The sequence below is a fragment of the Echinops telfairi genome, unplaced genomic scaffold (genome assembly GCF_000313985.2).
Source record: "Echinops telfairi isolate 266 unplaced genomic scaffold, ASM31398v2 ScPeMD7_24;HRSCAF=84, whole genome shotgun sequence".
In the NCBI taxonomy this organism is placed as follows: Eukaryota; Metazoa; Chordata; class Mammalia; order Afrosoricida; family Tenrecidae; genus Echinops; species Echinops telfairi.
This window is the reverse complement of record NW_022103921.1, coordinates 2641701-2655698: the sequence shown is the minus strand read 5'-3', so window position 1 is coordinate 2655698 and position 13998 is coordinate 2641701. Positions and strand designations below refer to the sequence as shown.

The window sequence follows — 13998 nt, the reverse complement described above, 5'->3', positions numbered from 1 at the left end:
TCCTTATTCAGGGATATGAGGCGCGCCTTGAGCTTTCCTCGTTGAGTGGGTTAACACTTGCTTTGGAATTCACAAAGCTGGTACTGAAAAGTAACGGTAGCTCAAGAGACACCTCATTAGGCTAGTGGCTTTATATGGGGAAGTGAAGTGAGGGATAAGGTTTGCCTCACAGGGGTTATCTGCCATTTCCTTCATATAAACCTGATACCAGGTTATGCTTATGCCAGCTGTGCTTGTGGGTGGGTATTTCCATTTGACCAGAGAAACTTCTTCGCTTTAGTCATTGACTCCTCATTGATCTTTGCAAAATGGAGACGTAAGTGGTGAGGTCAAGAGACCACATTGGTCGATGTTCAGTTTTAAAACAGATAGCTGCTCTTGAGAAAAATAAGTGTCCCTCCACACGAACATCAGCCTTCACAACTCCGAAACCAGAAGAACTAGATGGTACCTGGCTACTACTAACCAACCGCTCTCAAAGAAATCACAAAAGATCCTGGATAGTTTGGGAGGGAAACGTGGAACAAAACTCAAAATCCTGTAACCGACCAGGCTAACTGGCTAGAGACTAATGGAACCGTGAAAGCTATACACCTTAGTCATTCTCAGGCCTGGAAATGAACTCACCTCCGTGGCTCAATTTTCAGCCAAACAAAAGACAAGTCTGTAAAGGGAACCGAAACACTGGTGAAGTATGCACACCTTAGAACAATCAACCATGTGAGGCCAAAGGGGGAGCTTTTGCCTAAGGACCAAGCGGAGAGGGGCTGGGAGTGGAAGCAGAAAACACAAGGAGGAGGTGGGATGAGTTATGATGAATTGCAATGAATGAGATGAAACAAAATGTGTATGAGTTGCTGAGTGTAAAACTGATGGGCTGCTCTGTAAATCGTCACTCAATTCAAAAAAAGTTTAAAAATATACACTTATATATATATTTTAAAGGTGTCCTTAATTGCTCTGTCAGGCATTTGGAAAACAGCTTCTCTGGGAATTCAAACAATCATTAAGCTGTGATTTCCCCTTTCCCCTGGGATTCTATGTTGTTTCTGCTGGACCACCTGTGAGTGGAGAGACTACACGTGCTGGTCTCTGAGGGAAGAATCCCCTCTGGACTTCATAAGCATTCAGAACATTCACATAATAAGCATGTGTAAAATATGAATACCAACCATATACTCAGATATCTGAGCCAAAGCGCACCACAGTGAACTTTTAACGTCTTTCCCGCACTGTAAGCTCCTTCCAACCCCATTAGGAGAACTCACATCCTTTTCCTACAGAACGTGCTCAAAGAGCACGCCACGGACTGTAGCAATAGCTATCAGAAGACTACTGAGTACAGCCAGAAGCTCAGGGAGCACCGGTGGAAGGCTGGTAGGAAGGAAACTAAAATGTCAGCCTTTTTACTAATAGAACTTGTCTGCAGCTATCTACTGCAGACACACATTGAAACATACTTTATTTGGAATTAAAAAAAACTGATGGCACAGACATGTTTAAACATGTTTTGTTTGGAATAAATATGTGTATATATGAAATGGAGCCATAATAGCAATAGTATTTTACTTATCTCATAAAATACATGAGTACATAAAATAAAAACTTCTGTATATTAAAATCAACATAAGTGTAAGACAAAACAGAAAAAGGTTTCACAGAAATGAGAAGTATTAATATAAATTACTAAACATATATTAGTGCTTAATAAACAAAGAGCTCTTTCACAATTAAAAAAACACTTTTAAATGATAAACAATTAGGCAATGTGACAAACACTAGTGGGTGTGCATATTGTTTTGATTGCTAGCTGATGTCTATTTGTCCCCCCAATCATGCCAACCCCATTCAAATGAGATGAAATGCTGCAGCACCCACACGATCCATAGTTCTCCTGGGCAGACTGGCAGAGGAGAGCATCAGGCCTTCCTTTCCAGCCTTAGTCCGAAAGCCACTCTGAGTCATGTACAACATTACACCGACATGTAAGCTTCTATGGGCCACTGACAAGAACCGTTGGTAGATGTTCTTTGTCTGATATCTGAACCCAGATCTTCAGAAGGCAAGAACTGGTACTGGACTGTAAAAACCATTTATAAGTTAATTTTTTCTTCTGATTTTTAAAAGCGATTTTTATTTAATACTTGAAAAGAACTTCAAAGTTCTAAAGACTACATTATAACAAACAACTCCATCAAAGTTATTGCTTTAATTTTGTTCTATCACCCTGCTACCCACTCAGCTTATATTTGAGAGATACATCCCAAGTAAATCCATAATTTTGAGTGATTAGTAGGGGGAAGAACCTTCTTTTTTTAAAAAATGTATCTCATATAGTACTTTGTTACATTTAGTCTAAAAATGTTGAGACAAAAGAAAAGTACTTAATTTCTTTGGAAAAGGACATAGACTGTCAGCTAAGAAATCACAGTATGATTGTATGAGCCCCTAATAAAATGATTTTAAAAAAAAAGAAATCACAGTATGATTATCAATAAATAAGACATTCTTGAATATGCAATGTCTTAGAACATTCTGTATTATTAGTAATTTCTTCTACTTCTATGCTCATTTCCATAAACCACATTTTACATAATGGACTACAATTAATTTACCTTGAAGTAGCCTTCTTCAGAAGCTTTTTAATATTGTTAATTTTACAGGTGTGTTCCTGATGGATAACCACAAATGCATTACAGCCATCTGGTGGTGGCTCATCAGCTGCAATCTAAGATTTCAAAGATTATATTTAGCTGCAGTAGTTGATAATTACACTATCACTTTTAAAACGCCTACATTCCTTTGATTAAAATAACTCATCAACGACTATTAAATTATAGCTGTAATTAAAATAAAAAATAGCTCTGTAGAGGCACAAAGATAAAGGCAAAAATCAACTTTATTCTAGAAAACTGCTTCACAATTGCAAAAATTCTATTAGATTAAAATTTTAATTATAGTTTCAATGATATGGCCTCAAAATTTATTCCAAACAACTCTAAAAATTTGAGAATATGCTAAATTATGACCCATGACATACGATAGAACCAGGTATTAAAAATGTGCCGATTCCTTTGAAAGAGATGTTAATATTAAGATAGCATTCTGGATGTTACTAGCATGTCTCTTTGTTAAATACAGCGTCAGTATTTTTACACACCTGTTGAAACATCTGAATCGTGGGAGAGTATGCCCTTATAGACAAAGCAAACTTTAAGAGATTGATGTGCAAGTTGTCCAGGAATTGTCCAGCTTTCTTCAGGATTAAATTGTAGTAAGAGTAAGCTGATTCTATTTAAAAAAAAAAAAAAAAAGTCAGTGTGTAAGAAAGAGCAGGCTTTCTACTCCCGTGATGAGCCACAGTCTGGGACACCCCAGAGGCAGTTCTACCCTAGCCCACAGAGTCAGAATAGCAGTGGGGTTGGTTTTGTTTTCCTTACAGTGCTAACCTTCTAGACAAGAAATCTGAGCTACAGGAGGGCATGAACAACAACAACAGGGACATTCCATTAGTGAGACACCATTAAACGAGGCAGGGTGTTGACTTGCAGAGTCAATGCGCTTCGGGCATTTTTTCAGAGCTGAAGGAGTTGTGTAAGAGGCCAAGGGACCCTGTGGCTGGGACATCACGGCTGTGCCTGCGAGCGTAGCCGAAGAGGTTCTGCTGTGGAGAAAAGGGCTAGATCTTTAATGTTTTCTGCTTCTTACTGGTGAAAACTTGTTAACTTCTCGAATAATCCCCCATAGTCATGAGGATTGTCTACGAGTTCCGTGTGGTCACTCTAATGAATTATTTAACCCAGCAGAGTACTGTGGGAGGGGTGGTTGGTGCCAGAATTGGGTGAGCAAGTTGGATGGTAGAGATATGTTTGATGTTTGCTTTATAAGAATCATCCTTGGACACGTGAAGTTGAATTCTCCCATTCCCTTATAATAGTTGTTTTCTACTCTCATTACAATCTTAGAAACTTACAGGGGCAGTTCTGCCCTGTCCTACAGAATTACTGTAAATCTGCATGGATTTGATGTTAAGGAATTTGGTTTTGGTTTTTGTAATATTTAGGTTTATGTCAACTTGCCTGGACTAGGATTCTCAGTAGCTTGACATTGAGGTCGGTCACTCCCATGATATGGCCTAACATAAAACAACTCCATACTGGTGGGATCTGCTCTGAGCACCAAGCAGTTGTGGGAAGATTAGTATGTAGTGCAACCCCTTACTCAATTCACAGCCCTCATGCTATTTCCTTGGTGATGTAGTCTACTTCATATACATGAGGGGGCACCTCGGCACCCCCACCCACCCCCCCGAAGAAAAAAAGTTCTGCTGGGCAGAGCTTTCATAGTGCACATTTTCCCCACTAGGCGAGAAGCTAGCAACTCACTCTGAGTTAGTACACACAGTGCTGTCGCCTAGAAAGGTTCTCTGTGGTTGGCGAATTTTTTAGTGAAAGCAGTTTCACTCAAACCTCGTTTCTGTGATGGACAATTTAAGAGACCAGCATGCAGCTATGAAATGTTGTTTCCTGCTTGGGGAAAATGCTGCAGAAATTGTTGTGATTTAGAACACAGCTACAAGCTCAGCGCTATGGAAAAAACTCAAGTGTAGGAGTGGTTTTCTTGGTTCAGAAAAAAGTGAAATGTCAATTAATGACAAACCTCGTTCTGGACATCCATCAACTTCCCGAACAGATGAAAACATCGACTCATAGTACATTTGGAGTTCATTCCACCAGGTCAGACTGTTAATCAAGCTTTCTATTTAGAGGTTCTAAATAGACTGTGTAACAGTGTGTGACAAAAAGGCCTGTTCTGTGGCAACTGGGGGACTGGTTTTGCCATCACAACAATGCACCTGATTATGCAGCAATCTCAATGCACCGGTTTTTGGCAAAAAACAGCTTTGCCACTCTTGCCCCATGCATCTTACTCACCTGACCTTGCTCAGGGCAACTTCTGTTTCTCTGAATGAAGAGGGGCATGAAAGGATAACTATTTGACGACATGTAAGAGGTGAAGAAAAGGGACAAGAGGAAAGTAAAAGGAAATAGAGGAAAGAAGTAGGAGGCAAAGGGCATTTATAGAGGTCTAAATACAGCCATGTACATATGTAAATATATTTATATATGATGTTGGGGAAATAAATGTACAGGTTTAGTATTAAGGTAGCAGATGGGTATTGGGCCTCCACTCAAGCCCTCCCTCAATAAAAGAACAATCTATTCTATTAAACTGGCATTCCATGATGTTCACCTTCCTGACACGATCACTGAAGACAAAGGTGTGCATAAGCAAGTGTGGTCAAGAAGGCTGATGGTGCCCGGCTATAGAGAGATAGAGCATCTGGGGTCTTAAAGGAAGGTAAACAAGCGGCCATCTAGCCCAGAAGCAACAAAGCCCACATAGAAGAAGCACACCAGCCTGTGTGATCACAAGGTGATCAAAGGGATCAGTTATCAAGCACCAAAAAACCAAAAAATCATATCATGAATGAGGGGGAATGTGGGGTGGGGACCCAAGGTCCATCTGTAGCCAACTGGACATCCCCTTGCAGAGGGGTTGCGGGAAGGAGACAAACCAGTCAGGGTGCAGTGTACCATCAATGAAACACACAACTTGCCTCTAGTTCTTAAATGCTTCATTCCCTCCCTCTCCCCAACTATCATGATCCAAAATCTACCTTGCAAGTCCGGCTGGACCAGAGGATGTACACTGGTGCAGATAGGAACTGGAAACACAGGGAATCTTGGACAGATGAACCTCTCAGGACCAGTGGTGAAAGTGGCAATACCGGGAAGGTGGGGTAGTAAGGGGAACCAATTACAAGGATATACATATAACCTCCTCCTTGGAGGATAGACAACAGAAAAGTGGGTGAAGAAAGACATCAGTTAGTGTAAGATACGGCAAAATAATAATAATAATTTATAAATTATGAAGGATTCATGAGGGAGGGGGAACGGGGAGGGAGGGTAAAATGAGGAGCTGATACCAAGGGCTCAAGTGAAAAGCAAATGTTTTGAGGCTGATGAGGGCAACAAATATACAGATGCTCTTGATACAATGGATACATATATGGATTGTGATAAGTTATACGAGCCCCCAATCATTTAAATCATTTTTAAATGATTTTTAAAAAAAAGGAGGTGAAGAAAATAACGAGGGAGCCATCCAAACAGGTGAGTTTGAAAAATGTTTCTAAGAAAAAAATCCAAGTTTTTGTGGGTACCTCCTCATGTAAGTACATACTGTAGAGAATATATTTACTTTGTGTAGATCTGGACTCTGTATCTAGCACATCAATCTCCACTTTTGGGGACATGAGCCAACTGCCTACCATAATGCCTGCTGACCTGGGAGTCACCAGAGCCTGCCCTTTCACTTGCCAACAATGGATTCACCCACCTCTGCATCCACTAGCTGTGGTCTCCCTTGTGGGAAACAAAGATTTCTCCCAAGTTGTCTCCCCCAAATATATGGCTTAGGTTACTGCTTGCCGCAAATGACTGTCAAGTTACCTCCCTGAAGGCAGTCAGTTACCAGACTACTGTCCAGTCCCATCAAGGGTATGGCCTGCTTCCTGCTGTTAAGGACAATGGGCTACTTCTCCCTAAAGGCCTGCAGTCATCAATTTGGTTCCTGTAAGTGGGGTTCACACCCTACTGATAATGCTCTCTACAGTTGAGCCAGGGAACAGATCAAACTGGTTCAGTGACATCCAAAGTTAGGCTACCATCCTGAATCTAGGATGCGGCCATCTTGCCACATATATACCCCCAATCCTTCCTCTTCCTATTGCGTGGATACCCCTAGATCACCCCCCTCCCATTACTGTATTCCCTATAGCACAACCCTTTCCTGTGACGTATGTCTTCACCTGTAATTAGGGGGCTTGTATGTCCCCAGAGAATATAAAAACCTTCATTAGTAATAAATCTCTCTCTCTCTCCACGTGGACCACCAAGTGAGGCTGAGGTGAGCATTGCCACCACGAAATGTGTCTGACTCCATTATTCCTATCTCTCTTGTATTGCTCATGCTCTTTAGGACTTTACTATAATCTTTATTTATTATCGCTGTACAATTGCGTCTACCGGGCCCCTGATGATGTGTTAGGGGTTGGATTACCCTGACACTCCTTGCTTCATTAAAAAAAAATTTAAACAAGAAGTTTATTGAAACAACATGACGCTTGACTCGAAGGGGAAACTATCAAGATGCATTTCTTTAAGAGTAATTTGTCCCTACTTAAAGACAGATTGCCCTACATGTAACAGCTACATACAAAAAAATATTATAAAATTGCCCTTCATTTTACAATGATAAATGAAAAACATTAAAATTCTCCAATTGACCAAGGTATAAGGCAAAGACTTTTTTTGGTCTTTTTGTTTGTTTCTTTTTTTTAAACATTGAGAGCAAAATAACTTACTGCACTGTAAAGAGAAGAGCTGAAAGATGCCACTATTGGAGAAGGGGTGTTTTCACAGAACTAGTATTTATTTTCCCGACCCCATCTCTACTTGATGTCAAACAAAACATACCATTGGCCATTTAAGTAAAAAAGCAAAATAAACAAGGAAAAAATGCAGTATGTGTGTGCATATGCACCAGTCATTTTAAGTATAATAAAGGAAAGGGGAAAGGAAATAAAAGAATAGAGAGATCTAGACGGTAATTGTGGTTTTCTAATTGAGAGTGGATTCTTGGTTGGTAGAAGAGTTCTGGAGGAACGGAGCAGGCTCCCTTTTAGAAGACGCCTCCTGTCTGCTGATGGAACACATCAATCATTCCCAACTGTGCAGTTGAGTCTGTCTCATTGATTGACTATCTGTCAAAATGGAAACTGATTCGCCTCACTGACAAACCCTGTCATTGACAATGGGCTTTCATTAGCTTACTAAGTGAAGGATGCCTCTTAATCTTAACCTGCACCATAGAACCATCTTCCCCTGCCAGCTTCAACTTAATACAGTCATTGTTCTCAGTCTCGACTCCTTCCTTGGCTTTCTCATTGGCCATGGTGAGTGCTGGAGTCAGCTGCCACTTCACAAAAGAGGTACCAGGTCCACACCGAATGAGCCCATGTTTCTGCTTCCTGGTCCATCATCCTAATTCCTAGTTCATCAGTCTTACAACTATACCAGTCAGGAAAAGCCTCTAGTTTAACATCTGACCCATTTCTACAACTGTGTGAGCCACTTTCTTAATATAAATGTGAGTGTGTGTGTGTGTGTGTGTGTGTGTGTGTGACTGGTTTTGCTTCTCTAGAGAACCTGTGTAGGTGGAAGAATGCACATGGCCTCTGTCATTTCTTCAAAATCATAAAGAATAAAGTAAAGGATTTACATTTCCTGATTTCAAAATATTCTATAAAGGCACCATGATCAGTTGTTACAGATAGAATAGTAAACGTATGAGGGGACATGAAAAAGTTCATGAAAAAATTCCCATTACCTTTTAATTTTTCCATGGACTTTTTGAAGTCTCCTCATTTAGGCACATGGCTACAAGATATAATATTAAATCATGGATTACCAGACTTAAAAATGAAAGCAAGAGCAGAAAAAGGCAGATTACCCTTTGTTGTTGTTGTGTTGTTAGGACCCATCACGTTGGCTCTAGCTTGTACAACAGAACACTGCCAGGTCCCACACCATGCTCACAATTGTCATGTTTGAGTCCTTTGCTGCAGCGATCCTGTCCATCTGTCTTGTTGAGGGTCTTTTTCTTTTTCCCGGACCCTCTCCTTTACCTCTGCTTTCCCAGGGTCTGGTCCCTTCTGCTAACACATCCAGAGTAGGCAAGACAATGTCTTGTCATCTTCAATTCAAAGGTGCACTGTGATGCTACCTCTTGGACAGTCCATATTTAACTCAATAGTCTTCATCATCATCATGATTAAACTGCTCCAGTCCTTCTACTCTCCCTTATTAATTGTCCAACTTTGATATGCACACGAGAAACTGAACAACCATTTTAATTCTTTAACATTCTTAAAGAAGTCCTTTGCAGGAAATTTGCCTAGTAACATACATCAGTTGTTTTGGGGTTTTTACTACTGCTTCCATGAATGCTAAATGTGGATTTATGTAAAATAAAATCCTTGAAAAGTGCCTTTATTTTTTTAAATGATCATGATGTATTTTATTAGTACAGCTGTGAAAATGTTTGCTTTCTTTACAGTTAAGTGTAATCCACACTGAAGGCTGTAGTCTTTGATCGTCATCAGACATTGTTTCAAGTCTCTCATCTGCATTAACTAGGATCTCTAAAAATGAAATATTTTTGTCCAGAAAAGAATTTTCTCAAAAAATAAAAGGATAATCTCTATATTGGGAGCAAAATTTTGGGAACCATTACTCTGGTAGGGGTGCAATATCTAAAATATATGCAAAACTCCTTCAAATACAAGATAAATAACCCTTTCAAAAAAGGGCAAAAGAATTGAACTGACAGTTCACCAAGGAGGATATTCAAATAGCCAACAAGCACTTGAAAAGGTAAACAATGTGATTAACTTGTCTATATTCAAAACCAACCCCACTGTCATCAATTTCATTACCGCCATAGGATTGAGTAGAAGAGCCTCTAGAGGGTTTCCAAGGCTGTAATCTTTACAGAAGCAGATTGCTATATCTTCTCCCCACAAAACAGCCGATGTGTTCAAACTGCCAACCTTTAGGTTAGAGGCTTAGCAGTTTAAACACCTCACCACCAGGGATCCTTCTTAATGCAGATGAAAATCAAAATCACAGTGAGATATCACCTCGCCTCCATTAGAATGGCAATGATTAAAAAAAAAAGTCAGTTTTTTTGAAATTGAAACCCTCATCCATTTCTGATGGGACTTCAAAATGATGCAGCCACTATGGAAAAGAGTTCCCCAGTTCTTTAAAAGGTTGAACATGGAACAACCACATGGCGCATCCATACCAATCCTAGTGAAAGGGGGAATGCAAACAGTAACCTGTAAACCTGAGGTAGTTAGTGCCAGCCTGGCCAATAACCCTGAGGTAGTATTGTGCCAGCCTGGCCAATAAACACATGTGGGATTAATTGAAGGACGGAGAGATAAATGGCTCAGCTAGCCTCGCCTTTCTTGTCTCTTGCTCTTTGATCACCGGACCAGTGTGCGGCTGCCTTGCTTGTTCTGTGCCTCAATTTGTAAGCTACACTACCTGCGGGACACCTAACCTGTGGACTGTGTCGCTGTAATCTGAGGTTCCTTCAGACCTGCTTCGCCACACAATTGGAATTTACATCTCTTAAGCTGGGAACTGACTGTTGGTGACCTGCCTTGCTGTTGGCTGCCAGTGCCCGGAGAATCTGAATCTCTCTACAGAGGACTACCTGGCGGCCCTCAAGACTGGAAGGACTGCCAGTGCCTCACAACTGTCTAACACATTTGAATTGTACTGAGCCATTTGTACTGCTTTATAATTTAACTGTTTACTTCTTGGGTTATATATCTAGCTGCATAACTGCTTTATAATTTAACAACTGTTTATTTCTTGTGTTATATATCTATCTATCTAAATATATATTTACAAAATTATTAGCAATCTGGTTTTACTCTCTAGAGAACCCTGTCTAACACAAAACCAATGTCCACTGTAGGAATTTTCACACCAGTCAAAAGATGGAAATAACCTATGTCAAGAAATGAATAAATAAGACAAGGGTATATATATAAAATGGAACAATATTCGGCCATAAAGCGCAATGAAGTCCTGATACCCACCACAAGATGGATGAACCTGGAAAACGTCATGCTGCACAGAACAAGTGAGTCACAAGAAGGACAAACACTGCATGACTTCTTATATGAAATTATCAAATATATAGACAGGAAAGCTTATTAGTTGTTGCTAGGGATGGGATAGAGGGGGAGTGTTTGCTTGGGGGTACTGACTCTACATTAATGGTGGTAGAAAAGTTTTTTGAAAGATAGGCATTAGAGGGGTGCAACATGAAGAGTCAAATCACTATCAATGAATTATGTAGTATCATCTGTTAAACTGGCAAATGTTTTGTTGTGTATATCTGCACCTGTGGTGAAAAACATTTCTGCAAGAGTGCAAAAGTAGATGACGTCCTCCGGGAAGATGGCGACGGAGTAAAACATACCAGATAGGCTCCGCAGAAATCAGCCCAGGAGAGTTGCGTAGAGGGAAATTCACCACTGCTGGAACAATGCAGGAGGAGCACCATAACGATAAGTAAGCACAGACCCACAAGGTTTTGAGGGGCTGGGGGCTTTTGGCTTACCACAAAAGAGGCCGGCTAGGGTTTGACCTTAGCCCTGCCACTGTCTCGGCTGGAGCAGGGACCATTTGGAACGAGCGCAGGGGCTGTATCTGCACACAGCCACAGCTTGATGCCGCCTCGGGGCAGGGACTAAACCCTTGCAGCCCCACGGGCAGGGATCGGGACTCAGCTATAAGTTACTTTTATTTCTCTCTCTTCTTTCTATTCCCCCACACACAGTATCAGCAGGCTTAGTTTTTAATTTTTTTTCTCCTCATTGTCATTTCCCTGTTCTCTCCCACACCACTGCTGACCTCTAGACCACTCCCCTTATCCTAGGGCATTGACGCCTGCCCCACACCCAGTTAGATGGGCTCCACCCTGTGCAGCCAGCCCAAGGCTGGCGAAAGCCTGGCCAACCTCCACCAGGGGATTCTTACCAGGGAATTCCTGCCTGTGTGGCTGGGGGAGTTCCTATTTTTCCTGTGGGACCACATGACTGAGGGAACTTCCTCCCGCCTACCTTAGTGCCTCACATAACTTAAGGCAGCTCCACCAATACTCAACAATTCCAAGCTGCTGCAGGAACATGTACCCAACCTCCAGTGATCTACCTGGCCAAGGAAATGCCGCCGAACATTTGCAGTGTCCTACATGAAAGCAGGCAACCCACCGGCCTTCTGGGGCACTCTAGAGAGGGGAGTCACAGGATAAAGTGGTAGGCCAATTCCATACTGAAATTATGTGTAGGCTGTTCGAAGAAGCATTGCTACAAGTCTCCCAGAGGGAGCCAGTGCTCTTCAACTCCCTGTAAATGGCACCTGGCTCCTCTAAAACAACGCAACACAGCCATCAGCTCCAACGACATCAACGAAAAAACAGGAGAAACAAAAGGCAATGGCAGAAGATGTCCCGAACATAATGACATGCATAGAAGCAGCAGACATTGAGCTGCCACAGAAAGAAATTTTCAGAATGCTGCTTGGAGTCATACAGGATATGAGGGAAACAATACAGAAAAAAGATGAAATGATAGAGGAGATAAAGTCCATACACCAAAGGGAAATACAAGAGTTTAGGGAGGAGATAACAAAAACCAGTAGCAGACACACAGGCCTCAAAAATTGACTGGAAGAAGCAGAGAAAAACACCAGTGATTTGGAGGACAGCCAAGCATACTTTAACAAATGCGAACACAAATCTAATTAAAGATCATCAGAGAAGCTGAAGAAAATCTAAGAGCTATGTCTGATGCTATGAATAGGAACAACATTAGAATTATTGGATTACCGGAGGAAGACACAACAAAGAAGTCATCTGCAACAATAATAAGAGAAATACTGGCCACTAGAATACAAAAGCATATAAAAAAAATAATTGTGAGATTCATATAAGGGATGCAGGGATGGTTCAACATACGAAAGACCATTAACAATATTTGCCACATTTACATGAAAGATTATAAGAATCACATGATAATATTGATAGATGCAGAAAAAGGATTCGACAATATCCAACACCCAATCCTGTTTAAGACACTCAAGAACACAGGAATTGACGGAAAATTCCTCAATATTATACAAGTTATATATGAAAAACCAATAGCCAACATGGTAATTAATGGAGAAAAGACTAAATCAATTCCACTGAAAAGGGGGACCAGATAGGGATTCCCCTTGCCCCACTCCTATTTAACAACATACTTAAGGTCCTAGCTAACAAAATAAGACAAAGGACAGACATCAAAGGTATTCATCTGGGGAAGGAAGAGGTGAAACTGTCATTATTCGCAGATGATATGATTTTATATAGCAAAAATCCCCCAAACCCCACAAGTGAAGAACTGGAAGGAAAAGAGGAATACGGCAGAGTGGCAGGATATATGATCAACAAACAGAAGTCTATCGGACTGCTATACACATCTGACAAGATCACAGAAGAGTCCATTAAAAAGGTAGTGCCCTTTACAATAGTCAAACACAAACTGAAACATCTAGGGATATACTTGAATAAAAAAACAAAAGATTTGTATGAGGAAAACTACAAAACACAACAAATGGAAGAACATCCCATGCTCGTGGATAGGAAGACTCAATAAAGATGTCAGTTCTGCCCAAGGCACTATATAAGTTTAATGCTATCCCTATCCAGATACCATCAACCTTCTTCAAAGAATTGGAAAAACTGATTACCAAGCTCATATGGAGAGGGAAGAAGCCCAGAATTGGCAGAGAACTCCTCAAGAAGAAGGACACAGTGGGAGGGCTTGCTTTACCTGACTTTTGCACATATTATACAGCCACAGTAGTCAAAACTGCATGGTATTGATACAATGACAGATACTCAGACCAATGGAAAAGAACTAAAAACCCAGAAATAAAATCATCAGCATACAGAAAACTGATCTTTAATAAGGGCCCAAAAAACACTGAATGGGAAGCAGATGCCCTATTTAACAAGTGGTGCTGGAAAAAATTGACATCTACCTACAGAAAAATGGAGCAAGACCCTTATCTCACTCCATACACAAGAATAAAATTCAAGGCGGATCACAGACCTTGAAGTTAACCCCCAAACTATTAGGGCCATCAGTGAGGGAATTGGGACCAACTTGAGAACTTTGGCACAGGGAATACATAGGCTATCAGAAATAGGGAAGAACACAAACACAGAGGAGGCACAAATTGACAAATGGGATATACTGAAGATAAAACACCTGTGTACATCGAAAGAATTCACCAAGAGAGT

General features: G+C 40.8%; 1 protein-coding gene across 1 annotated transcript in view; it reads right to left on the bottom strand.

Annotated features, from left to right (window-relative positions):
* Nucleotides 1-13998, bottom strand: part of UGGT2 (UDP-glucose glycoprotein glucosyltransferase 2) — a 264346-nt gene that overhangs the window by 236058 nt on the left and 14290 nt on the right. The window contains exons 4-5 of the mRNA XM_045289053.1: nucleotides 3161-3291; nucleotides 2616-2728 (exon numbers count right to left, since the gene is read on the bottom strand). Coding sequence (XP_045144988.1) covers nucleotides 2616-2728; nucleotides 3161-3291 — 244 coding nt within the window. The remainder of the gene's footprint in view (nucleotides 1-2615; nucleotides 2729-3160; nucleotides 3292-13998) is intronic.